Raw genomic sequence first — 26,350 nt, 5'->3', positions numbered from 1 at the left:
CACCACCACACCCGGCTCATTTTTGTATTATTAGTAGAGATGGGGTTTCTCCGTGTTGGCCAGGCTGGTCTTGAACTCCTAATATCAGGTGATCCACCCTCCTCAGCCTCCCAAAGTGCTGGGATTACTAGTGTTAGCCACCTCACCTGGCCAGACGGCAAGCTCTTAAGCTAAACACTGAGAACCAGGGAAATGCCCTGTGGACAGCTGGGGTCTGACCTGCTTCTCCATGCAGTGACAATACCTGGGGTTATTGTGAATGCACAGCTGCCATTAGCAGCAGTGGGCCGTCACCTCCGCTGACTACATTGTGTTTTTTCCTCCTAGAACTGTGGACGACGGAGGGCTGAGCCCCTGGGGCCCTGGTGGAGGGCTGAGTTCCTGGGGCCCTGCTGGAGGGGCTGCTGTGGCCAGGGTGCCCGGTGAGGAAGGGAGCAGGGTGGGTGGGGGTGAGCTTGGCGCCTCAGTGTCCACCTTGGCTGTGGGAGGACTGTCGAGGTGGGGAGAGACCAGCCTTGGGAACAAGGAGGAAAATGTGAGTGGGGGGCCTTGGCTTTGCCTCTTGGCATCTCTGCATCACCATCCCCAGCAGCAGAGGGTGGACAGCGCTGCTGGGATGCCAGGAGCTCCTGGGCTCCCAGGAGATCCCAGGAAACCCCAGGAACGTAGTAAGAAAAACAGCTGCTCTGAGAACCAGCATTTTCTCTTTTTTGACTCCTCCTCCTTCTTTCTTTTACTGCCTTTTTCTGATTAATAAGCTTTACCTTGTAGAGCAATTTTAGGCTCACGGAGTCTCGCTCTGTCCTCCCGGATGGAGTGCAGTGGGGTGATCTCAGCTCACTGCAGCTTCCACCTCCCACGTTCAAGTGATTCTCATGCCTCAGCCTCCCAAGCAGCTGGGATTACAAGCACCCACTACCACACCTGGCTAATTTTTGTATTTTTAGTAGAGACAGGGTCTCACCATATCTGCCAGGCTGGTCTCAAACTCCTGACCTCAAGTGATGTGCCCACCTTGGCCTCCCAAAGTGCTGGGATTACATGCATGAGCCACTGCACCAGGCGAGGCTTACAGAAAAATTGATGGGACAGTACAGAGACTTCCCATGCACTCCATGCCTGCCCCCACCTAGACTCTGCCACTGTCACTGTCCCCTGCCACAGTGGTCCACTGATTACAATCAATACACCTATACAGACATGTCACCATCACCCAATACCCATAGTTTATACTCTGGCTCACTCCTTTTTTTCTTTTTGCTTTAATTCAGTGGCAAGAAGTTAAGAGGTTTCTGCTTTGTTTTTTTTTTCCCTTAGAGATGGGGTCTTGCTCTGTTCCCCAGGCTGGAGTGCCATGGCGTGAGCATGGCTCACTGCAGCTTCGACCTCCTGGGCTCAAGCAATCCTGCTGCCTTGGCCTCCCAAGTAGCTAGGACTATAGGCACACACCCTACATTCAGCTAATGTGAAAAAAACCTTCTGAGAGATGGGTTTGCACTATGTTGCCCGAGCTGGTCTCAAACTCCTGGGCTCAAGCAACCTTCCACCTCAGTCTCCCAAAGTGTGGATTACAGGTGTGAGCCACTGTGCCCAGCCATGGGCTCACTCACTCTCGGAGTTGTACATTCTGTGGGTCTGGACAGATGTATCATGAAAACGACACGGACCTACCACTGTAGTGCCCTGCAGAGTGGTGTCACTGACCTAGGAATCATCCGTGCTCCACCAATTCATCCCTCCTCCAACCCCGGCCCCCACTGACCCTTTCTTTCACTCTCTTCCTGTCTCCTTCCTTTTGCCTTCTCCAGAATGTTAAGTCAGAACTGAATCACACAGTGTAGTATTCCTAGAGTGGCTTTTCTTTTTTTTTTTTTTCTTTTTCCCACATGTTCCAACAGAGTGGCTTCTTTCATTCCTCCCTCCTTTTGAGCGAAGTTACTTGTAACCTCATTTGTAACCATTTCCAGGTCACAAATGAAGACACCAAGATGCAGAGAGGTGACTCAGCCTGCCCATGGTCACCTAGCTGGTAAGTGGCAGGGCAGGGGCCCCAGTTCTCATCTACCTGTATTTTGTGTGATCACTGCCACCATCCAGAAACAAACAGCCCTTCCAGCCCGTTCTCAGAGGCCAGGCCAGTGGACCACACAAAGGCTGGGGAAGGAGGAAGAGGGGATCCCCGGCCCCATTCCTGGTGGCTTGCTCACCTGTCCCAGGTTGCTGGTATGGCAGGCAGCAGGTTCAGACCGTCTCTTCACAGCTCCTGGAGGTAATGCCCGACTCCATGAGGAAGCAGGAGGTGCATTCCGGCAGGGAGGCCGGCCAGGGCCACGGCACGGGCTCCCCAGCCGAGCAGGTGAAAGCCCTCATGGATCTGTTGGCAGGGAAAGGCAGTCAAGTCTCACAGGCCCTGCAGGCCCCAGACAGGACACCAGACTCCCCGCTGGGGCCCCGCAGCAATGGTAGGACCAGCTTGGGAGGCAGACATGGGGTGGGGGATCCCTGGGCCACCTGCACCCACCCTTCCCTTACCCACCCTCCCTGCTGGCGTCTGTCCCGCAGACTCCAGGATACAGAGGCACCGCGAGGCCCTGCTGAGCAGGGTGGGAGGCGGCCCAGAGCTGGGCGGCCCCTCGCAGAGGCTGCCCTCACTCTTGCTGGTGGAGGGCCTGACGGACCTGCAGCTGAGGGAGCACGACTTTACGCAGGTGGAGGCCACCCGTGGGGGTGGGTGTCCTGCCAGGACTGTCGCCCTGGATCGGCTCTTCCTGCCTCTCTCTCGAGTGTCTGTCCCACCCCGAGTCTCCATCACCATCGGAGTGGCCGGCATGGGCAAGACCACCCTGGTGAGGCACTTCGTCCGCCTCTGGGCCCGCGGGCAGGTCGGCAAGGACTTTTCGCTGGTGCTGCCTCTGACCTTCCGGGATCTCAACACCCACGAGAAGCTGTGCGCTGACCGACTTGTCCGCTCTGTCTTCCCGCACGTCGGGGAACCCAGCCTGGCAGTGGCAGCCCCAGCCAGGGCCCTCCTGATCCTGGACGGCTTGGACGAGTGCAGGACTCCTCTGGACTTCTCCAACACCGTGGCCTGCATGGACCCCAAGAAGGATATCCCGGTGGACCACCTGATCACCAACATCATTCGCGGCAACCTCTTTCCAGAAGTTTCTGTCTGGATCACCTCCCGTCCCAGTGCATCAGGCCAGATCCCGGGGGGCCTGGTGGACCGGATGACTCAGATCCGGGGCTTTAGTGAGGAGGAGATCAAGGTGTGTTTGGAGCAGATGTTCCCCGAGGACCAGGCTCTCCTGGGCTGGGTGCTGAGCCAAGTGCAGGCCGACAGGGCCCTGTACCTGATGTGCACTGTCCCAGCCTTCTGCAGGCTCACGGGGGCGGCGCTGGGCCACCTGTGGCGCAGCAGGACAGGGCCTCAGGATGCAGAGCTGTGGTCCCCAAGGACCCTGTGTGAGCTCTACTCATGGTACTTTAGGATGGCCCTCAGTGGGGAGGGGCAGGAGAAGGGCAAGGCAAGCCCTCGTATCGAGCAGATGGCCCACAGTGGCCGCAAGATGGTGGGGACACTGGGTCGGCTGGCCTTCCACGGGCTGCTCAAGAAGAAGTACGTGTTTTATGAGCAAGACATGAAGGCGTTCGGGGTGGACCTCACTCTGCTGCAGGGCGCCCTGTGCAGCTGCTTCCTTCAGCGGGAGGAGACGCTGGCATCCTCGGTAGCCTACTGCTTCACCCACCTGTCCCTGCAGGAGTTTGTGGCAGCCACATATTACTATGGCGCATCCAGGAGGGCCATCTTCGACCTCTTCACCGAGAGTGGCGTGTCCTGGCCCAGGCTGGGCTTCCTCACTCATTTCAGGAGTGCAGCCCAGAGGGCCATGCAGGTGGAGGATGGGAGGCTGGACGTGTTCCTGCGCTTCCTTTCCGGCCTCTTGTCTCCAAGGGTCAACGCCCTCCTGGCCGGCTCCCTGCTGGCCCAAGGCGAGCACCAGGCCTACCGGACTCAGGTGGCTGAGCTCCTGCAGGGCTGCCTGCGCCCTGATACCGCAGTCTGTGCACAGGCCATCAACATTCTACACTGCCTGCAGGAGCTGCAGCACACGGAGCTGGCCCGCAGCGTGGAGGAGGCCATGGAGAGTGGGGCCCTGGCTGGGCTGACTGGCCCCGCGCACCGTGCCGCCCTGGCCTACCTCCTGCAGGTGTCCGATGCCTGCGCCCAGGAAGCCAACCTGTCCATGAACCTCAGCCAGGGCGTCCTTCAGAGCCTGCTGCCCCAGCTGCTCTACTGCCGGAAGCTCAGGTGGGCACTGAGGCAGGGGTCAGGGGCTGGGGGAGAGGCAGAGGAGAGAGCATCCCTTCCCTGCCACCATGCTTCTCTATCAGTTTCCTAAGGCTGCCATAACAGAGAACCAGGAACTTAAAACAACTAAAGTGTGTTTTCTTGCAGTTCTAGAGGCCAGAAGTCTCAAATCAAGGTGCCAAGAGGGCTTCACCCTCTCTGAAACATGTAGGAGACGTTCCTTCCTTCCGCTCTAGCTTCTGGCACCTTGGCTTAAGGCTGCGTTACTTTAATCTCTGTCCCGTCTCGTGGCCATCTTCTCCCTGTGTCTGTCTCCACATGGTGCTGTCTTCTCTTTTTTGAGACGGAGTCTTGCTCTGCCACCCAGACTGGAGTACAGTGGCCTATCTCGGCTCACTGCAAACTTTATCTCCTGGGTTCAAGCGATTCTCCTGCCTCAGCCTCCTGAGTAGCTGGGATTACAGGAGCACACCACCACGCCTGCCTAATTTTTGTATTTTTAGTAGAGGAGGGGTTTCACCATGTTGGCCTGGCTGGTCTCAAACTCCTCACCTCAGGTGATCCACCTACCTCAGCCTCCCAAAATGCTGGGATTACAGGTGTGAGCCACCGTGCCTGGCCAGTGCTGTCTTCTTTTAAAAGGACACCATCATACCCGATTACAGCCCCACCCCACTCCACCATGACCCCACCTTAACAAAGCACAGCCGCAATGACTCCGTTTCTCAATAAAGCCACATACTTGGGGCACTGGGGGTTAGGACTTCATATCTTTTGGGGGTGGACACAATTCAATTCATAACCCTCTCAGACCCATCCAGTCTGACAGAAGTTGTACCCACTGAATGTTCTCAGCCCATCCCCTGCCGGCCACTCTGGACCTTAGCGAGTAGGGAGGAAAGGATGCAGGCTGAGGGTCATCCAGGTGTCCCTCAAGGCAGGTAGCATATGGGGTGGTGAGCACAAAAGCCCGTGGAAGATGTCTTTCTGCTTAGGAATCTGAGATCTTGTGGGCACTGAGCCTCCCATTCCCTCTCACGGGAAAGGTCTGTGCACCGACTTCAGAGCTGCGGTGATGATGCTGCATGGGATTAAGAGAGGCAGAGGTTCTGGGCGGTGGGACACTCACTGTCACAGCTCCCCTTGGCCAGGCTGGACACCAACCAGTTCCAGGACCCCGTGATGGAGCTGCTGGGCAGCGTGCTGAGTGGGAAGGACTGTCGCATTCAGAAGATCAGGTAACATAGAGCCAGGGGACCCCCAGGGTGCCCATGCTCTTGTGGGGTATGGAACCCTCTTCCCATCATCTTCTGCTCAGCTGGCCAGCGGTGCTGCCACGGAGAGGTGTCTTTGGAGCATGTGGCTCCAGATGTAGCCTGCTTGTTTCTGCCCAGTTCCAGAAAGTGCCAGAGTGCTTCAGGTACTTCATCAGCAGGAAGAGGGAGGTGACCTGGCAAGCACTGGACGCATGGGCAGGTGTTTCTTCAGCACTACGTGTGCTGACGTAACAGCAGGCATGATGTTCTCTAAGCACCTCTCCAAGTTTGCTGTCCAACAGCATTCTAGGCACAGAACTGCATTTTTTTCCCCGAGACGGAGTCTTGCTCTATCGCCCAGGCTGGAGTGCAGTGGTGCGATCTTGGCTCACTGCAACCTCTGCCTCCCGGGTTCAGGCAATTCTCCTGCCTCAGCCTCCTGAGTAGCTGAGATTACAGGCCTGCACCACCAGGCCCAGCTAACTTTTGTATTTTAGTAGATATGGGGTTTCACCGTCTTGGCCAGGCTGGTCTTGAACTCCTGACCTCAGGTGATCCGCACATCTCGGCTTCCCAAAGTGCTGGGATTACAGGTATGAGCCACCACGCCGGCCCATGATTGCAATTTTAATTAAAATTTAAAATTTTACATTTCAAATTTAATTAAAATTCAGTTTCCAGTTTAATTCTAAATCAATCTAGATAACTTTTAATTGAAAACTGCATCTTTAATCTTGCAGTTAGACACAAAGTTCCTATGCTGTGTGCTTATGACATCTCTCCTGGAATAGCATTCCCGTATCTGAGAAACTACACACACCTGGGGTTTGTGGTTGAATTGATGTGATTGATCCTCTAAAGGTGGCTTTTGGAGACTTAGGGAGGTGAGTTTGGAGAAGAGGACCCAAGGGGTCTTTTTTTTTTTTTTTGAGACAGAGTCCTGCTCTATCGCCCAGGCTGGAGATCTTGGCTAACTGCAAACTCCACCTCTCAGGTTCAAGGAATTCTCCTGCCTCAGCCTCCTGAGTAGCTGGGATTACAGGCGCACACCACCACACCTGGCTAATTTTTGTATTTTTAGTAGAGGTGGGGTTTCACTATGTTGGTCAGGTTGGTCTCACACTCTTGACCTCAGGTGATCCGTCTGCCTCAGCCTCCTAAAATGCTGGGATTACATGTGTGAGCCACTGCACCTGGCCCCACGAGGTAATTCTTCATTCTCATACAAGCCTCTGGGTTCTGAAATAATCTTTATCTGAGTTAATGGCAATTTAGACTGATTCAGGAACAAAAATAAATCACTGGGGAGTGCGGTTAGAGGTGTAGGTTCTGTGTGAGTTTGAACAAGTCATTCTATTTCTAAAGAGGGTAAAAATGGGGTTAAAAGGATATCTAGGCCAGGTATGATGGCTCACACCGTTAATCCCAGCACTGTGGGAGACAAATCACTAGAGGTCAGGAGTTCGAGACCAGACTGTTCAAACTGGTGAAACCCCATCTCTACTAAAAATACAAAAATTAGCCGGGCATGGTGGTGGGTCTATGTAATCCATGCTATTCAGGAGAATAGCGTGGAGAATAGCAGGAGAACAGCAATTCTCCTGTTAAAGCAGAGCTGCTTGAGTCAGGGAGACAGAGGTTGCAGCAAGCCAAGATTGCACTACTGCACACCAGCCTAGGCAACAGAGCAACAGTCTGTCTCAAAAGGAAAAAAAAGTCCAGGCACAGTGTCTCACACCTGTAATCCCAGCACTTTGTGAGGCCAAGGTGGGTGGATCGCAGGTCAGGAGTTTGAGACCAGCCTCCTGACCAACATGGTGAAACCCCAACTCCATTAAAAGGAAGAAAAAAAAGAAAAAGAAAAGGAATGACAGATTCTCACAGTTAATATTTCTTCCTTTGTGAGAGCCTCCAGCATTTTTAGCACATGACAAAGTAGCCAAATTTTAGTTTTGCTTAAAGGAGGCGAGGTAGCGCTCAGAAATTACTCAGGGACCAGGCACAGCGGCTCCTTCCTATAAGCCTAGAAATTTGGAAGGTGAAGATGGGAGGTATCTGAAGCCAGGAGTTCAAGACCAACATGGGAAACATAGCAAGATGCCATCTTTACTAAAAATAAAAATGAGTGAATTATTCTGAATGAAGCCAAAAATGTCTTTTGTGGCCACATGCTCTTTACCTCTCTGTAGTTCATCCTCAGTGCTACACCCTATTTCACCTATAAGTTAAACACAACTTAGAAAATACCATAAAAGTCCTGGGGGAGGCTGCGCATAGTGGCTCAACACCTGTAATCTCAGCTCTTTGGGTGTATCATGAGGTCAGGAGATCAAGACCACCCTGGCTAACATGGTGAAACCCCTTTTCTACTAAAAATACAAAAAAATTAGCTGGGCATGGTGGGAGTATTTACACCATGGAAACTGGCAGATGCTACAGATCAGTTTGATAGCATTTGTTTTTTGCGTTTGTGTTTTTTGTTTTGAGACATGGTCTCACTGTGTTGCTCAGGCTGGAGTGCAGTGACATGATCATGGCTCATTGCAGCCTCAACCTTCTGGGCTAAATCCTCCCTCCTCAGCCTCCCAGGTAGCTTGAACTATAGGCCAGTCACCATACCTGGCTGAGTTTTATTTTATTATTATTATTTTTTGCAGAGACAGGATCTTGCTATGTTGCCCAGGTTGGTCTCAAACTCCTGGTTTTAAGTGATGCTCGTACCTTGGCCTCCCAAAGTGCTGGGATCATATAGGGACGAGCCACCATGCACACCCCATATTTCTAAACGTTGTTTTTCCTGAGGGTTAGTTTAGCAGCACACAACCGGCTGTGATCTGCATGAGGCATCTGAGATTTCCATTTTCTTTGCTGTGCTGTTAGTGTAGAAGCTGTTGTGCTGGATTCTGGCAAAACTTTTTCCTGGGACCCTTTGCCATTGTGAGGCTTGGTCCTCCCACTCTGGCCCTACAGTGCCCAGGCTCAGGGGCTCTGCTGTGCCTGGCATTCTGCTCCAGGGGTCACCTCATCTCCACCTATGTCCAGAGCCTGATGATGTGGGGAGGCCTAGAGGATCAGTCATGCTCATAGCATTGAGAAAGGGCCATGAGATACGCACACCCGAAATAACCACTCCTCTCCCTCTCCCTGGGCAGCCTGGCGGAGAACCAGATCAGTAACAAAGGGGCCAAAGCTCTGGCCAGATCGCTCCTGGTCAACAGAAGTCTGACCTCTCTGGAGTAAGTAGGACAACCAGGGCTGGACTTTCACCATTGGAACCGGGAGAGTTGTGAGGCATCTTGCAGAGTCCCCTCCCCTCCTATTAAATGACTGGGGTCTTACCTGTCTGTCCTTCCCTGATTCCCATGATTCGGCCCCTGGGTGGCATCTGGACATAATACTCATACTTCATGTGGAGCAGGTTCTAAGACTCCTGTGAGAGTAAGACACAGGGAGGCCACACCTTAGTGCACACGCCTTCCTGGTGGGGCGGAAGGACAGCGAGCAGAACCACGGCTCCTCAGTTGCTGGGATCCAGCCAGGGAAGACCCAGATGTTTGGCCCTGCACCTGGGGCCATCATTCTCATCTCCACACTTGGCCCAAGCCCACTAGTCCATCAGGTCCTGTTTTCTTTTCCCCGACACCTGGGACAGTCTTGGGGAAACTCATTCCGTGTTCATATAAAAATCTCTGCCTGGTTCCACCAAACATGAGATCCTAGGCCCTCATACATTCCCTTAGAGCATCATGGATTTCAAGGTCCATGCAGTTCCTGTTTCCCCTTCCCTCCCTGGGACACAGATAAAGAAGGCATCTCTTCCTTTCTTCCTTCCTTCAGCCTCCGAGGTAACTCCATTGGACCACAAGGGGCCAAGGGACTGGCAGACGCTCTGAAGATCAACCGCACTCTGACCTCTCTGAGGTGCGTGTCACCTGCTCCGTCTTGTGACCCCAAGAGAGGGCCCAGAAAACCCGCTCCTCAGGCGCAACCGATGAGAGTGGGAGGTGATTCACAATGGTGGGCATGGGGCCAGGCGTGGTGGCTCATGCCTGTAATAACAACACTTTGGGAGGACGAAGTGGGTGGATCGCTTAGGGTCAGGAGTTTGAGACCAGCCTGGCCAACATGGTGAAGCACTGTCTTTACTAAAATACAAAAATTAGCTGGGCATGGTAGCAGGTGCCTGTAATCCCAGCAAGTCAGAGAATGAGGCAGGAGAATCTCGAGCCTGGGAAGCAGAGGTTGCAGTGAGCTGGAATCACGCCACTGCACTCCAGCCTGGGTGACAGAGCGAAACTCGGTCTCAAAACAAAGATGGCAGTCATGGGATACCGGCTCCCATCCCGTTGGGTGCTGGGGATCTTGTGCCTTAAGCAAGTTTCCAGGCTCCAGATCTTCCCTAGACTTTGAGCTTGTGTGTGTGGCCTGAGCAGGGACAGAGGAGACATCAGGGAGTGGTATGTAGAGATGGAAGGGCAAAACCATCTGTTAGGGAAACCTCCTGGGCTGCAATGAAGAGGAAATCCCCAAGGCCATGGTGTCAAAATTTTCCCTTGTGGTATTTTCCAGGACATCAAAAGCCCACTTTTCCAGAAAGTGCCTATGGTGTGATGTGGTTTGTTATGTCTCCTTTTTATTTTTGAGATGGAGACTTGCTCTGTCACCCAGGCTGGAGTGCAGTGGTTCAATCTCAGCTCACTGCAACCTCTGCCTCCTGGATTCAAGCAATTCTCCTGCTTCAGCCTCCCAGGTAGCTGGGATTACAGGCATGTGCCACCACACCTGGCTTTTTTTTGTATTTTTAGTAGAGACGGGCTTTCACCATGTAGGCCAGGCTGGTCTCAAACTCCTGCACTCGAGCGATCCGCCCACCTTGGCATCCCAAACTGCTGGGATTACAGGCATGAATGACCACGCCCAGCCTGTTATGTCTCCTTTAGGAGCCTAAGGTTGTACCTGTCCTTAGTTGAGTGGGTACCACTTTTCTGTTCTGTGTTTTCATTCATTCATTCATTTTTATTAGAGTGAATGTCACGTAACACAAAACTGTTTTAGGTGGGTCCCAGAGGCTGATCACTTGAGGTCAGAATTTCAAGACCAGCCTGACCAACATGGTAAAACCATGTCTCTACTTAAAAAAATTAAAAAAAAAAAAAATTAGCCAGGCATGGTGGCAGGTGCCTGTGGTCCTAGCTACTCAGAAAGCTGAGGCTGAGTTGAGCCCAGGAGGCGGAGGTTGCAGTGAACCGAGATCACACCACCGCACTCCAGCCCGGGCAACAGAGCGAGACTCCATCTCAAAAAAACAAAAACAAACAACCCTGACTGTTTTAAAGTATACAGTCCGGTGGCATTTCGTACATTCACAATGTTGTGCCACCATCCCCTCTGTCCAGTTCCAGAATATTTTTGGCACCCCTAAAGGAGACCTCAAACCCATAAGCAGTCACTTCCCATTATCCCTTCTCCCCAGCCCCTGGCAACCACCAATTAGCTTCCTGTCTCTAAGGATTTACCTCTGGACATTTACGTAAATAGGTTTATAGAGTCTGGCCTTTGGTGTTTGTTTTTCTTCCTTGAGCATGATTTTTTAGACTTCATCCATGTGGTACCATGTGCCAATGCTGCCTTCCATTTTAACTTGATGATGATTATTGAGACAGAGTTTTGCTCTTGCTGCCCAGGCTGGAGTGCAATGGTATGATCTTGGCTCACTGCAACCTCCACCTCCTAGGTTCAAGCAATTCTCGCCTCAGCCTCCCGAATAGCTGGATTACAGGCATATGCCACCACTCTTGGCTAATTTTTTATTTTTAGTAGATACGGGGTTTCTCCATGTTGATCAGGCTGGTCTCAAACTCCCGACCTCAGGTGATTCTCCCTCCTCAGCCTCCCAAAGTGCTGGGATTACAGGTGTATGACACCAAACCCAGCTACTTCATTTTTTTGAGACGTCTCGCTTTGTCACCCAGACTGGAGGGCAGTGGCAGGATCTCGGCTCACTGCAAACTCCACTTCCCGAGTTCAAGTGATTCTCTTGTCTCAGCTCCCCGAGTAGCTGGGATTACAGGCTTGTGCCACCATGCCCAGCTAATTTTGGTATTTTTAGTAGAGATGGGGTTTCACCATGTTAGCCAGGCTGGTCTCGAACTGCTGACCTCAAGTGATCCACCTGCCTCAGCCTCCCAAAGTGCTGGGATTAAAACTGTGAGCCGCTGCACCGGGCGTCTTCCCTCCATTTTAAGGCTGAATCATACATATTCCATGGTATGGACAGACCATAATGTGTTGATCCATTCACCCGATGATGGCCATTTGGGCTGTTTCTACCTTTTGGTTATATGAATAATGCTAAGCAACAGTAATTGGTTATATGAATAACGCTGTTGTGAGCACTGGTAAACAAGTCTTCCCTTGCCTGTTTTCAATTCTTTTGAGTATATAGTGAGGAATGGAATTGCTGGGTCACATGGTCACCCCGTGTTTCACCTTCTAAGGACCTGCCAGACCATGTTCCATAGAGACCGGACCATCCCGCATTCCCACCAGCAGCGTGAGGATTGTGGTTTCTCCGTATTCTCACCAACACTTGGATCCTGTGTCTTTCCGCTATAATGAGGACCACTGATGACCTTGTTGCGGTTATTCAGAGGGCACCTTGTTCCCAGCTGGCCAGCAAACACTCAGCAACCCAAAGAAAAACCTAAGCCGCAGGCAGTGGGGCAAAGGGCCAACTGCTCTCCCAGCATGGTGGGCAGTGAGGGCACGTAGTGGTCAGAGTTCCTTCTCACTCGAGCGGGCTGCTGTCCCCTCTTGGGCATCGGTGACTCTGGGGTACCTTGCTCCGTAGAGGTGCCCCACTGCGGAGAGGGTTCAAGCCCCTGAGTTCCAGCTTCTGGTCCATCATCGATGCACCTCTTCTTGTCTCTGCAGCCTCCAGGGCAACACCATCAAGGATGATGGTGCCAGGTCCATGGCTGAGGCCTTGGCCTCCAACCGGACCCTCTCCGTGCTGCAGTGAGTGGACACGTCTCCCCCTCCCCCTCTCCCTCTCCTTCTACCTCTCCCTCCTCCTTCAAGGGCCTCTCTGCCTATTGGCTGCTAGGAAGAATGGGTGGGGCTAGGACCTGAGGCCTTCTGACCTGTCTGGATGGCCCCTGGAAAACCTGATGCCCACTGCTTTTGAGAGAGCAGGTGTTGGAGAAACAAGTAAAAATAAAACCTCCTGGCCAGGCACTTTGGGAGGCCAAGGTGGGCAGATCACTTGAGGCCAGGAGTTTGAGACCAGTCTGGCCAAAATGGTGAAACACCATCTCTACTAAAAATACAAAAAAAAAAAAAATTAACCAGGCATGATGGCACAAACCTGTACTACCAGCTACTTGAGAAGCTGAGGTGAGAGAATCACTTGAACCCAGGAGGCAGAGGTTGCAGTGAGCTCGGGTCACGCCACTGCACTCCAGCCTGGGCGACAGAGCGAGGCTCCATCTCAAATACATATATCTCAAATACATATATATATATATATGAGATACCTCCTGCCAACCCAGAAAATCCTCTCCATAAATGTAGGAAAGAAAACAACAATTTTATTATTGGATAAACATTAAACTGACTGCAAGATGCATCAGAGGCAACCCATCAACCAGAGTGTAAAGACAGAAAGTTCACTTTTCTAGAACCAAGCAGATAGGACCCTCCCCCTCAGGCACGAGGGCCAGGCAGCACCATTTGCCGTTTACCCTAAATACACCAGATAATTGGAGTGGCCATTTGTAGTCCCTAAGTGCCTTTACCCAAAGGAAAAGTAAAGGTACTTCACAGCTTCGAGCCAGGTGCCTAGCCTAATTCCCATGAAGGCAGGGAGAGAGGGACTTCTCTACCCATCTACTCATCAATCCACTCACCAGTTTGTTTATCCATCTATTCATCTACCCATCCATCTGTCCACTCACCCATTCATCTATTCATTCATTCAGCCATGTGTCCATCCACTCATCCACCCACCCATTCATCCACTCATTCATTCAACCATTCATCTGTCCACTCACCTGTTGATCCATCAGTAGAAAATAAAAAAAAAATATTATTTTCCTTAATATTTACATTTCAAAGAGATGACTCCAAACCCTTACAAAAGACATTCCCTACTGCAGTAGTCATTTGAAAAAAGAAAGAAAAAAAAAAAAGACATTCCCAGGCTGTGAAACTGGCCACAGGCTTTTAAAAAGATTTACATTCATCTTAAAGGGACAGAAGCAGCATTTGCAACCTCGTTTTCTCAGGGAGTGCTCTGAGAAAATGGGGGGTGGTGGAGAGTCTCTTTCCTTTCTTGAACCAGAAAAAATGCCATTTTTTTAGATTTGTATTGAGCCTCACACAGGGGAGGTTCTGCCTGTCTGTCCTGCAGAATGAGGACAGTGTTTCCCCTGTGCTGTCTCCCTCCACCAGATTTAGTACAAGAGGAAGTACCTTTTTCAGAAGAGGAACCTAAGCCAGGGTCTCCCTAGGGAGGGGTGGGAAGCAGCCTGCTGGTCTAGATGGGAGGCAGACTGGCGAGAGACTTGCCCATGGAGGTCCCAGCTCAGGAGGTTGGTGGGCATTATCAGCACCTGCCGATCTCTGCTTTCTAGCCCTTTGCAAGGGAGGCCCAGCTGCCCCGACCCCTTACTCTCCCACATCGTAATGTCGGTCTATTATCATCACTTAGGCAATAATCCAAAGACTCTTCTGGAGACCCCCCCTCCAACCTGCTGCAATAAATGAACAGGGCACCCTAGTAGTCCCTGACCTTGAAGCTGAATTGTCCTTGGGCTGGGAATGGCTGTGACCAGCCTTCCTGAAAGATACCTCTCTTCTCCCACAGCCTGCAGAAGAACAGCATTGGGCCCACGGGAGCCCAGTGGATGGCAGATGCCTTGAAGCAGAATAGGAGTCTGAAGGAGCTCATGTGAGACATATAAAAAGGCCACACTCAGTGCCCAGCACAATGCCCAACCCAGCACAAATATTTTTGAGCCTGGGAGTGGATGGATGAATGGATGGATGGATTGGTGAATAAGTGGATGGGTGGGTGGGTAAATGGACTGATGGATAGGTGGATGGATAGATGGAAGGGTGAATGGGTGAATGAATGGATAAACTGATGAGTTGACGGATGGATGAGTGGATAGATGAATGGATGGATATTAGGTGGATGAATGGATGGATGGGTGGGTGGGTGGGTAGGGGTGGATGGGTAGGTAGGTGGATGGGTGAAAGAATGGATAAATGAATGAGATGGATGGATGAGTGCCTGATCGATGGGTGAATGGATGGATGGATGGTTGAATGAATGAGTGGATAGATGGATGAATGGATGGACTGTGGGCAAATGGATGGATGAATAGATGAATGGATGGGTGGGTAGATGAGTGGATGGATAAATGAACTGATGGGTGAGTGGATTGATGGATGGGTGAATGGATGGATGGGTGGATGAGTGGGTAGATGGATAGATGGATGAGTGTATAAATGGATGAGTGGGTGGATGGATGGAGGGGTGGGTAGGTGGATGGGAGGGTGAGTGAATGAATGAATGGGTGAGTGGGTGGATGGATGGATAGATGGTTTAATTAATGGATGGATGGATGGATGGATGATGGGTGGTTGAATAGATGGATGGATGAGTGGATAAGTGGATGAATGGATGAGTTGATGGGTGAATGGACTGATGAATGGATGAATGGATGGTTGAATGAATGAGTGGATGAATGAGTGAGTAGATGGATGAGTGGATATGTGAATGAATGGATGCATGGGTAGATGAGTGGATAAATGGACGGCTGAATGGTGGATGGATGGGTGAAAAGGTGGAAGGGTGCATGAATGGATGGATGGGTGAGTGGATGAATAAATGGATGAGTGGATGGATCAACAGGTGAGTGGACAGATGAATGGTTGAATGAATGAGTGGATGAATGGGTGGGTGGATGAGTGGATGGACACATGGCTGAATGAATGAATAGATGAATGGGTGAGTGGACAGATGGATGGGTAGATGAATAGATGGATAAACAAACTGGTGAGTGGACTGATGAGTAGATGGGTAGAGAGGATGGATGAATGGGTGAGTAAGTGGGTGGGTGGGCAGGTGGATGTATGGATGAACGGATGGATAGATGGATTTATAAATGAGAGGGTGGGTGAATGGATAAACTGATAGGCGAGTGGATGGATACATGTGTGGTACTGGTTAGCTGGCTTTGGACTCCAAAAGCACTAAGCTCAGGAGAATGAAGACTCAGATTCCCAGGACTGGGTGAACCTCAACCTGAGAAGGCAGAAGAAAACATTTCCTCACCGTTTTCACAAAAGTCCCCAAAATACTTATCACTAAAGGGCTGACCTTCATTGCCAGGGAGTCAAGAAGGACTTTGCTACTCTGATTTTTTACAGGCAACAGGTCGTTCACCTGCAGAGACTACAGCCAACAGGCTTCAGGCAGAACAAACTGCGCACTGGCCACCCTAGAGACAACAGAGCCAGCCCTCCCATGAGGGTTTCCCTGACCCTGATCCCTCCGCCTAGCCCTGCCTGGCAGTTCCTGGGTGTTGGCTCATCCATATCCCTTCTCTTGCAGGCTCTCCAGTAATAGTATTGGTGATGGAGGTGCCAAGGCCCTGGCTGAGGCCCTGAAGGGGAACCAGGGCCTAGAGAGCCTGGAGTGAGTCCACCTGACCCCTGTCAGGGTGACAATTCCCCCTGGGTTCTCCTTCCAGTAGATGGTGGGCTGGCAGTCCTGAAAAATGGCTGTCCCCCAGGGCCATTTCCCTGTCAGCACCAACCCTGGGCACACACTGTCCTCAGTCTCCCCTGCCCCACCGGCTCCGTTTCCCTAGACAGTGGGGGCGCTGGGGCAGGGTCTCGAGTGTTTGGAATGATGAGCTCCAAGTGCCCTTGAGAAGCCAGCATGAGTGGCTGGAGAGAGTCAGCTGCAGCAGCTTTGGTGGGGGGGCAGAAGAGCTCAGCACTGCACCCACACTTGGGGAACCTGCTGTGCCACTCCCTCTGGGGGCTGCAGACCCAACAAACCCTGCTCCGAGGCTGTCTGGGTCCAGCCACATCGAGGGAGAGTTTGAATTTGGGGGCTTGTTATGCTAAACCTGCCTGCCCTGACCTGGCAGGGGCTATCAGATGGTGGGGATGGGAGAGTAAAGAGGGAAGAGGAAAGTAGCAGGGTGGGCACCACTGTCCCTGGGGCCCCCAACTCCCTGTTGAACCTAGTGCCTCCTGTCCCAGACTGGACAGGGTAGCTCTCTCTGGGTCCTGGGATGGCCACACCCAGGGTGCCTCCTCCTCTGTCCACAGCCTGCAGAGCAATTCCATCAGTGACACGGGAGTGGCAGCACTGATGGGGGCTCTCTGCACCAACCAGGCCCTCCTCAGCCTCAGGTAGGTCCTGGCCGCCCTCTCTGACCAGGGCGTTTCTTTGATTGGGTGACTATCTGCAGGGACTTGGCACTGGGAAGCCTGTCTCAGGGAAATCTATGGCTGAGGAAGCCTTCCTGGCAGCCTGGCCCTCTTCCTGCTCTCTTGGGGTGCAGGGAACAGCTGCTGCCCACAGTGGCCCTTTCTGCCGCTCTCTTTGCAGATGCAGGCTCAGCCTCCTGTCCCCTTGCACCTCTGGGGCCCTGTTGTCCTGTCCACTCCCTGTACTGTAGATGGTCCTACAGCGGGGGCGCCTGGCTGGCCTAGCACTGGCTAGCTGGCATCGGATCCTTCAGACCTCAGCCTAGACTGTACAGAACCGTACATCCCCGACCTGCAGTTTCTTGGGCTTCGAGAAACCTAAACACCTGGGCTTGGCTCTGCCAGATGCCTCCTCTGCCCGATTAGAAGCTCAGGTCTTTTATTTTGTTTCAGCCTTCGAGAAAACTCCATCAGTCCTGAGGGAGCCAAGGCCATCGCACGTGCCCTCCGTGCCAACAGCACCCTGAAAAACCTGGAGTACGTGGTGGGGGCCTGTGCCTCTGAAGGCTGTTCATTCCATGGTCACACCCACACTGACCCTGGGCTGACGGGCACCCTCGCAACATCACAGGGTTGGAGGAGCTGGCTGGGGAGGGCACAGCCAGGAAGCTGGCATTGGGTAGCAAGTCCCCCACTCTCATAGTGTAAACTGCACAAGGGTGAGGCTGGTGTGACACCATCTGCCTCAGCTGGTGGGGATGGATGAGGATGGGGCCATGCCACTGGACAGCACATCCCCAGGAAGCTCCCCCACGTCCTGGCACTGTGACCTGGCATCGAGCCCCGGATTCCCTGGTGACCAAGGACCAGAGACTTCATGGTCAGCCCCCTTGGCTCACTTGCTCCTGTTCCTTTCCTCCTAGCCTGACAGCCAACCTCCTCCATGACCAGGGTGCCCAGGCCGTTGCAGGGGCAGTGAGAGAAAACCGTGCCCTCACCTCCCTTCAGTGAGTCTCAGCTTTTCACCCTGTTCTGTATCCCTTCTGCAGAGCTGAGGGGTTCCACCCAAACCAACAATGTACAGGCCAAGCCTGGTTTGGGGGCACCACCTGCAAAGGTCTCAGGGGCTGCCAGCAGGCTGTGCCCCATCCTGTGCTCTCCTGATCCACAGACAGACACGTGTTAAGAGGTCGTCACAGCTGGGCCTCCAGGTGCCCATGAGGTTTCATGCAGGGGCCATATGGAGGTTTCTTTCCTTGCTTAGTCCCTGGCCCTCTGGGGACTAAGCCTGGGTGGGGGTTGCAGGAATTCTCCTGCCACATCCTGCAGGGATTCCAACCCTGCCATCAAGCCCCCTTGGCTCTGCCCCAGGGCCACACAGTCACATGTGTCTGTGTCTAACCAGCCTGCAGTGGAACTTCATCCAGGCCGGCGCTGCCCAGGTGCTCGGACAAGCACTACAGCTCAACAGGAGCCTCACCAGCTTAGAGTAAGTTGGCCTGACCAGGGGCTGAGGGGGGCAGAGGAATCTGAAAACTTGGTGCCCACCAGGCAGAGGCCCAATTCAGTGACCCTTGGCACACAGCCTCCTCTTCCCTAAGGCCAGCGGGCACATTTCAGTCCTTGATCCACCTGCCTTTTAAATACATTGGCTGGGGACAGAGGCTCACACCTGTAATCCCAGCGCTTTGGGAGGCCGAGGCAGGTGGATCACCTGGTCAGGAGTTCAAGATGAGCCTGGCCAAATAGCGAAACCCCGTCTCTACTAAAAATACAAAAATTAATCAGGTGTGCTGATGCATGCCTGTAATCCTAAGGAGGCTGAGGCAGGAGAATTGCTTGAACCCAGGAGGCACAGGTCGCCGTGAACTGAGATCATGTCACGGCACTCCAGCCTGGGTGACAGAGCAAGACTCCATCTCCAAATATATATATATATATGTGTGTGTGTGTGTGTGTGTGTGTGTGTGATATACATATACATACACATATACATATCACATATATATGTGCATATACACATATATACGACAGCTTTGAGATATAATCTTCAAGCCAGAAGATCCACCCACTTAGTCTATAATTTACTGGTTTCTGGTGTATTCAGTGATGCAACAATCACAATGAGTTTTACATTTCCATCACCCCAAAAAGAACCCCCGTCCTCATCAGCACTCACTACCCATTCTCCTTTTCCCCAACGCTGACAACCACTAATCCACCGTCTCCATGATCTTCCCACCCTGGACATTTTATAGAAATGAAATTGGAGTCCCACAGCACATGGCCTTTTGTGGCTGCAGGGCTTTCATCTGGTGTCAGATTTTCGAGGTTCATCCACAATGTAGCCTGTGTCAGTATGTCCTTCCTTTGTAAGGCTGAATGATACCCACTGTATGGGGAGACCGCTGCTATTTCTCTCTCATCCAAGTACTAACCAGGCCCGACCCTGCTTAGCTTCCGGGATCAGACGAGATCGGGTGCGTTCCGGGTGGGATGGCCGTAGACAACTGTTATTTCTTTATTCATCAGTTGATGGACACTGGGTTGTTCCTCCTTGGCTGTTAGGAACGGTGCTGCTGTGGACACTGGGGCTCCAGTTTCTGTGTGGACGTGAGCTTTCCTGCTCCTGGGTGGATACTCCTGGGAGTGGAATCGCTGGGGCATGCAGGAACTCTCGGTTTAACCTTAGGAGCCTCATTGGCCTTTCTCCTTGAGCATTTCTTCCCTCTCGGCTTCCAGGATGTCCTCTCTGGCTGGGCCTTGCCCTCCTTTCTTCTGTTTACCTCTTCAGCACAGTGTTCCTCAGGGATCTGTCCCATGTCATCTTCCCTTGCCTGACGTCTCTTTTCTGGGAACTCTCCACTCCCAGAAAGACCTTCAAAGTCCCAACGACTCTCATATCTGTGTCCCAGGCCTCTCTCCTGAGCCCTGGACCTGCACGTCCACACCCCTTCCCCAAGTCCCCCTTGGGGTCTCACCTCTCTCCTGAGCCCCGGACCTGCACGTCCACACCCCTTCCCCAAGTCCCCCTTGGGGGTCTCACCTCTCTCCTGAGCCCCGGACCTGAGATTCCACACCCCCACAGCACCTCCCCTTGGGGTTTCATAGGGGTGCAGGTTCCCTACATTCTCTCTCCCAAAAACCTCCTTCTTGGTTCCCCATCTCATGAATGGAACCAACTATGCAAGCTAGAAACAATGCCTTCACTCTCACCTCCTACCTCCTTTTCTATCATTTTTATTTTATTTTTGAGATGGAGTTTCGCTCTGTCCCCCTGACTAGAGTGCAGTGGCGTGATCTCAGCTCACTGCAACCTCCGCCTCCTGGGTGCAAATAATTCTCCTGCCTTAGCCTCCCAAGTAGCTGGGATTACAGATGCCCAACACCACACCCAGTTAGTGTGTGTGTGTGTGTGTGTGTGTGTGTGTGTTTTAGTAGAGATGGGTTTCACTGTGTTGGTCAGGCTGGTCTAGAACTCCTGACTTTTAAGTGATCCTCCCGCCTCAGCCTCCCAAAGTGCTGGGATTACAGGCATGAGCTACTGCGCCTGGCCTATAATTTATTTATTAATTTTTTGAGACGGAGTTTTGCTGTTGTTACCCAGACTGGAGTGCAATGGCACGATCTTGGCTCACCACAACCTCCGCCTTCTGGGTTCAAGCAATTCTTCTGCCTCGGCCTCCCGAGTAGCTGGGACTACAGGCACGTGCCACCATGCCCAGCTAATTTTTGTATTTTTAGTAGAGACGGGGTTTCACCGTGTTGACCAGGATGGTCTCGATCTCTTGACCTCGTGATCCACCCACCTCGGCCTCCCAAAGTGCTGGGATTATAGGCGTGAGCCACCGCCTATTTTTAAAAATAATATGTACAATTTTTTTTTAAGAGATGGGGCCTCACTATGCTGCCCAGGCTGGTCTTGAACTCCTGGGCTCAAGCAATCCTCCCACCTTGGCCTCTCAAAGACCTGGGATTACAGGTGTGAGCCAATGTGCCTGGCCACTCCTGCTTCCTATTCATTGTCAAGTCCTGTTGGGTCCCCTCTGTGTCCCTGCCACCCACCCGACTCCCTCTGCTCCACTGCCACCACCCAGGCCATCAGCACTGCTCACCTCCATCCCCATGGCAGCCTCCACTTCAGTCCATCCTCTCACACTGCTGGCCAGAGACCTTTCCAGAATGCAGCTCTGTCCCCGTCTTGGGTGCCAACCTTGAATGGCTGCTGAGGGCCTGCAGAGTCAAGTACATACAGCCCCTCTGGGTGGCTTCTGGGACCCCTAAAATCTGCTTCCTTTGTCCCTCCCTGGACTAGTTTCTTCCTCTCCCGGAAATGAATTCAATTTGTTTGGGTTCCTTAGCTGAGCCAGGCCTGCTCCCAACTTTGGGTTTTGACCTGCTTCTTCTGGGGAGCCTTCTGTGACCACCCTGGGGTGGAAGATGCTGCGTGGGTTTTCCCTGCACCTGCACTTGGCCTGATGTAACTGCTCATTTGATCACATCTTCCCACCTGAACTTCAAAAGAGGGAACTGGGCCTGCTTCCTTGTACAACGCCTAGCACATGAGACACACTCAAATATATATATATTTGAGACAAAGTCTTACTCTGTTGCCCAGGCTGGAGTGCAGTGGTGTGATCTTGGCTCACTGCAACCTCCACCTCCTAGGTTCAAGCAATTCCACCTCAGCCTCCTGAGTAGCTGGGACTACAGGCGCCCTCCACCATTCCTGGTTAATTTTAGAATTTTTAGTAGAGATGGGGTTTCACCATGTTGGCCAGGCTGGTTTCAAACTCCTGACCTCAAGTGAGCCACCGCCTCAGCCTCCCAAAGTGCTGCGATTAAAGGCGTGCGCCCCCACGCCCTGCCACGCTCAAATGGCTGTTAACATAATGCAAACAGCTCTTAGCCTTAAATATACCAACCTGCACTTGAGCTAAACTCAGTCATTCACTGCTCCAGGGCCTGCTATTTTCCTCCAATTTAGAAGGGAAAAAATGACATAAAACCCTAATTAGCAAGAATGGCCAAGGAGGTCGGGCGTGGTGGCTCACATCTGTAATCCCAGCAACTTGGGATGCCAAGGTAGGATTGCTTGAGCCCAGGAGTTAAAGACCAGAATGGGAAACATAATGAGACCTCATCTCTATCAAAGAATAAAAATATTACCTGGGGCCAGGCGCAGTGGCACATGCCTGTAATCCCAGCACTTTGGGAGGCTGAGGTGGGTGGCTCACGAGGTCAGGGGTTCAAGACAAGCCTGGCCAAGATGGTGAAACTCCGTCTCTACTACAGTACAAAAAATTAGCCAGGCATGGCGGTGGGTTCCTGCAATCCCAGAACAGCTTAAACCCGGTAGGTGGAGACTGCCGTGAGCTGAGATCGCGCCACTGCACTCCAGCCTGTACAACAGGGCTAGACTCTGTCTCAAAAAATAAAAAAAAAAAAATTAGCTGGACATGGTGGCCTGTGCTTTTAGTCCCAGTCTCTAGTAAGTATTCCAGTCTTCTCAGGAGGCTAAGGTGGGAGGAGGTGGGAGGATCACTTGAGTCGGGGAAGTTGAGGCTGCATTCCAGCCTGAGTGGCGGAGTGACCCTCTCTCAAGAGAAATCGAAACAAACAAGACCTCAAGAGCTCCGGGATTGAGGGCTCCAAGTTCATTTTCTGGTTGGCCATGAAAAGCATCCCCTTTTGTGTCCTAAGCCCCTGTTGACAGTCACTCCATGTGTCCCATTTCCTGCTTGCCCCTGGTGGTTCAGGCTCAAGGCAGGCCACAGGCCCCTCTGTGTGCTGTGGAGGAAGGGTAGGTATCCCCAGGGAAACGCTGGGACTCTATGTCTATGGTGTGTGTAGTCTGTCAAACCCGGCAGGTCCAAGTGGGGCAGGCCCTTGCTAGAATGCTCCCTGCGCCCCACGCACTTGAAGGGGTCACATTCTGTGCTCAGTTTACAGGAGAACGACATCGGGGATGAAGGAGTGTGTGCGGTGGCCCGTGCGCTGAAGGTCAACACAGCCCTCACCGCTCTCTAGTAAGTCCTAGATGTGTGTGGCAGCCAGGAAGCCTGGCCCCTTCACCATCCTTCCATGTTAGATGTCTTTTTGGTTTGTTTTTTTCAAGACAGAGTCTTGCTTTGCTGCCCAGGCTGGAGGGCAGTGGCACAGTCTTGGCCAACTGTAGCCTCTGCCTCCTGGGTTCAAGTGATTCTCCAGCCTCAGCCCCCCGCAAGTAGCTGGGATTACAGGAATGCGCCACCACACCCAGCCTAATTTTTGTATTTTTAGTAGCAACGGGGTTTCACCATGTTGGCCAGGATGATCTCAAACTGCTGACTTCAGGTGATCTGCCTCCCTCGGCCTCCCAAAAGGCTGGGGTTACAGCCGTGAGCCACTGTGCCCGGCCTACACGTTATTTTTGTTTATAAGTCAAGGAAGGTATGTTTGGTTTTCCTAATATTATAGAAAATATTCTATTAGCAATTCAAACTATTAGTAATGGGGGGGTGCAGGGAGAGCCTCTATTTCTCATGTCTTTTGCATCCAGATCTCTGTCTTAGGCAACAGACAGTGTAGGTAGGAGATGGAGGGCCTAGACAGAGCACTGGCCAGCCTTCTCAGTACTGTTTCTCCACTTTTGGCCCTCAGTCAAGGGGTGGTGAAAGGGAAGGGAGTGTGCAGAGGGAGCTGGGCCCAGCTGGCTCACACTGACAGCACCCTCCCCGCCCCAGTCTCCAGGTGGCATCCATTGGTGCTCCAGGTGCCCAGGTGCTAGGGGAAGCCCTGGCTGTGAACAGAACCTTGGAGATTCTCGAGTAAGTGTTCCACTCTCCAGCTATGGTCTTTAAACCAAATGAAATCAGTGAAATCTCAATGAGTAGGTAGGGGACAAAGTTTACAGGCAACTCACAAATCATCCTAGTGACTTCATCTCAAGGCAAGTGTGCCAGCTTCCCAGCCCCACTTCATGCCTTTCCCTGGGAGTTGCTATCTTTTGCCCTCCTCTCCAGGTTGGCCTTGCCAGGCTGGACATGTCTAGAGGCCTGGTTTATGGGTCCTGGGGTGGCTGATCTTGTTCTATGAGCAGATCCAAAGTCCTGGGGTGAGGCTACAGCTCTGAGGCTCAGGGGTGTCCTCAGAATCCCTGCCCTTGCTGTGGGCACTGGGGACCTGCCAGGATGGAGGGCTGCCTCTCCTGTCTCAACCTCGCTTTTCTGTTTGGAATGGAAGAGGATGAAGGCTTCAACAACCCACCTGGCTGGGCCAGCCACACCCCTTCCTATGTGCCCTGCTTCCCAGGGCCAGCTCTGCCCTCTTGCCCCAGAGTGAGGAAGGCATGGCCTCCTGTGACTGCTGACGTCCTTTGTCTCCTCTACCAAGTAGCCCCAAGCCCACCTGAAGAGGGTTCAGGATCACGTCTCAGCCTGTACCCATGCCTTAGGCTTCCTGTCTTTCCCTACAGCTTAAGAGGAAATGCCATTGGGGTGGCTGGAGCCAAAGCCCTGGCGAATGCTCTGAAGGTAAACTCCAGTCTCCGGAGACTCAAGTAAGCGGCTGGAGGGACCTACCTGCATCCTGGAACAGCAGAGTCTCTGCTGGGTCCTCCCCGCTGGGATAAAATGCTCCCAATTTCCTCTGCAGCTACTTCCTTCTGAATATAAATAATCAGACTTATTAATATGGTCCACATTCCCCTGCTCAGGGTTTAGTCTGCTCAGCTTAAGTCAGAAGTCACTCCCATCTGCATTTACGGCATTACATCCTCCATGGTACTAGGGTGGGACGGCCTGGCCAGGCGCAGACACCTGCCTACAAGGTCAGCTGCCACCTACAGTTGCCACGGCACTTGTGGACACATCAGCCTAGGTTACTGCCCCCAGACAATGCAGTGTTGCTTTCTCGGGTGTTTCCTTATGCCCCAATGGCTCACCATGGTGGCTCCATCTTTTCTCTGCCTAGTCTTCAAGAGAATTCCCTGGGGATGGATGGGGCAATATTCATTGCCACGGCACTGTCTGGAAACCACAGGCTCCAGCATATCAAGTGAGTGCACCTGCCCTTCCTGCTCACCCTTAGAACTGCTTCCAGGTCACACCCTGCCTTTTGCCCAGGTCTGAGAGCCAGCTGACCCCCAGACCCCTCAGAAGCCCTACAGGGAAACCTGGTCTAAGGGGAGTCATCCTGAGCCTTGTCCATGGCAGAAATCCTAGAAGCACAAACTGCATTTTCTGTCGTGATGATCTGCTCTACTAAGGAGAACCTGTAGGCTTCCAGCCCGGCTTTAATCCTTCTCTTCTAGTCTCCAGGGAAACCACATTGGAGACTCGGGGGCCAGGATGATCTCAGAGGTCATCAAGACAAATGCACCCATGTGCACCGTTGAAATGTGAGCAAAATGAGTTCCTGGTGGATGGAGCAGGAGGACGGGCAGTCAGCTGGAAGCTTTTGAACAGAAAGGCCAACTTCTGGGGACCTTCCTGGGAGCTGGGAACGCTGCTCACTCAGCACGAGCACATGGAGGAAGGAGAGGTGCTGCCAAAGGAGGTCGTGAGCCCCTCTCCTGGTGCAGGAGTGGTCCTAGCAGGGGCCAACAAGTACTCTGCTACGGCACAGAGAAGGGAGGGGGCCACCACCAAGGAACTAGGAGACAAAGGTCTGAAAGCTCAGCAGTGTAGGAGGCTAATTCCAGCTTATTTACAACCTGAGGACTTCATATGCCCCCAACCCTTAAAAATGTTGATTACTGCCCCTTTCCACTCACCTGGTTAAAATCACCTCAAGCCTGTGAGGAGCATGCGTTTGGCAGGGGCGACAGAGGGGACCCCTCTTTCTTTTCTCAAGAAGAAGGTTTTAGGGCATCATCCTTACAGACACGAAAACATTATGGAAAAATTGTGAAGAAAAATTGAAAGTTTTAATTCTAGGATTCTAGAAACAGAGACAAGAGAATTTTTTAAGAGTCTCACTCTTGTTGCCCAGGCTGGAGTGCAGTGATGCAACTTCGGCTCACTGCAGCCTCTGCCTCCCATGTGATTCTCATGTGATTCTCCTGCCCAGGATTCACGTCATCCTCCCCAGTAGCTGGGATTACAAGTGCCCACCACTATGCCTGGCTACTTTTTGTATTGTTATACTGAGATGGGGTTTCTCCATGTTGCCCAGGCTGGTCTGGAACTCCTGACCTCAAGTGATCCACCCACCTCAGCCTCCCAAAGGGCTGGGATTAGAGGCGTGAGCCACTGCGCTCGGCAGTGATGTCCTTCCTTATTAGGCTTCCAAAGCCACTGCTGTGGCCACAGCTTCCCTATGGAGGAGACCGGCAAGCTGAGCCTCTATG

The 26,350-nt window shown here is 52.4% G+C and overlaps 1 protein-coding gene and 1 long non-coding RNA gene across 2 annotated transcripts; one reads left to right on the top strand and one right to left on the bottom strand.

Moving 5' to 3' along the window:
• The first annotated feature begins 335 nt into the window (after positions 1 to 335).
• On the top strand, positions 336 to 25,905 carry NLRC3 (NLR family CARD domain containing 3). The gene is made up of 19 exons (XM_035266720.3): positions 336 to 422; positions 1,968 to 2,029; positions 2,261 to 2,462; positions 2,563 to 4,312; positions 5,464 to 5,550; positions 8,721 to 8,804; positions 9,406 to 9,489; positions 12,502 to 12,585; positions 14,435 to 14,518; positions 16,190 to 16,273; positions 16,918 to 17,001; positions 17,473 to 17,556; positions 17,943 to 18,026; positions 18,425 to 18,508; positions 22,965 to 23,048; positions 23,745 to 23,828; positions 24,476 to 24,559; positions 24,973 to 25,056; positions 25,313 to 25,905. Exons 3-19 carry the CDS (start codon positions 2,273 to 2,275, stop codon positions 25,401 to 25,403), a joined length of 3,210 nt encoding a protein of 1,069 aa, XP_035122611.2. The 5' UTR covers positions 336 to 422; positions 1,968 to 2,029; positions 2,261 to 2,272; the 3' UTR covers positions 25,404 to 25,905.
• LOC144578561 (uncharacterized) lies at positions 2,245 to 26,350 on the bottom strand. Its single transcript, XR_013524544.1, has 6 exons — positions 26,214 to 26,350; positions 25,775 to 25,876; positions 24,582 to 24,664; positions 21,135 to 21,252; positions 8,908 to 8,998; positions 2,245 to 2,374 (listed from the first exon to the last, which is right to left on the bottom strand). It is a non-coding gene; the product is annotated as an uncharacterized LOC144578561 (long non-coding RNA).

The sequence above is a fragment of the Callithrix jacchus genome, chromosome 12, assembly GCF_049354715.1.
Source record: "Callithrix jacchus isolate 240 chromosome 12, calJac240_pri, whole genome shotgun sequence".
NCBI classification, from domain to species: domain Eukaryota; kingdom Metazoa; phylum Chordata; class Mammalia; order Primates; family Cebidae; genus Callithrix; species Callithrix jacchus.
This window is presented reverse-complemented; position numbering and strand designations above follow the sequence as displayed.

Coding starts and splice junctions, on each gene's coding strand:
- NLRC3 (XM_035266720.3), top strand. CDS start 2,273: ATGCCCGACTCCATGAGGAAGCAGGAGGTGCATTCCGGCAGGGAGGCC. Junction 2,463..2,562: donor GCTGGGGCCCCGCAGCAATG/GTAGGACCAGCT, acceptor TCTGTCCCGCAG/ACTCCAGGATACAGAGGCAC. Junction 5,551..8,720: donor TGTCGCATTCAGAAGATCAG/GTAACATAGAGC, acceptor CTCCCTGGGCAG/CCTGGCGGAGAACCAGATCA.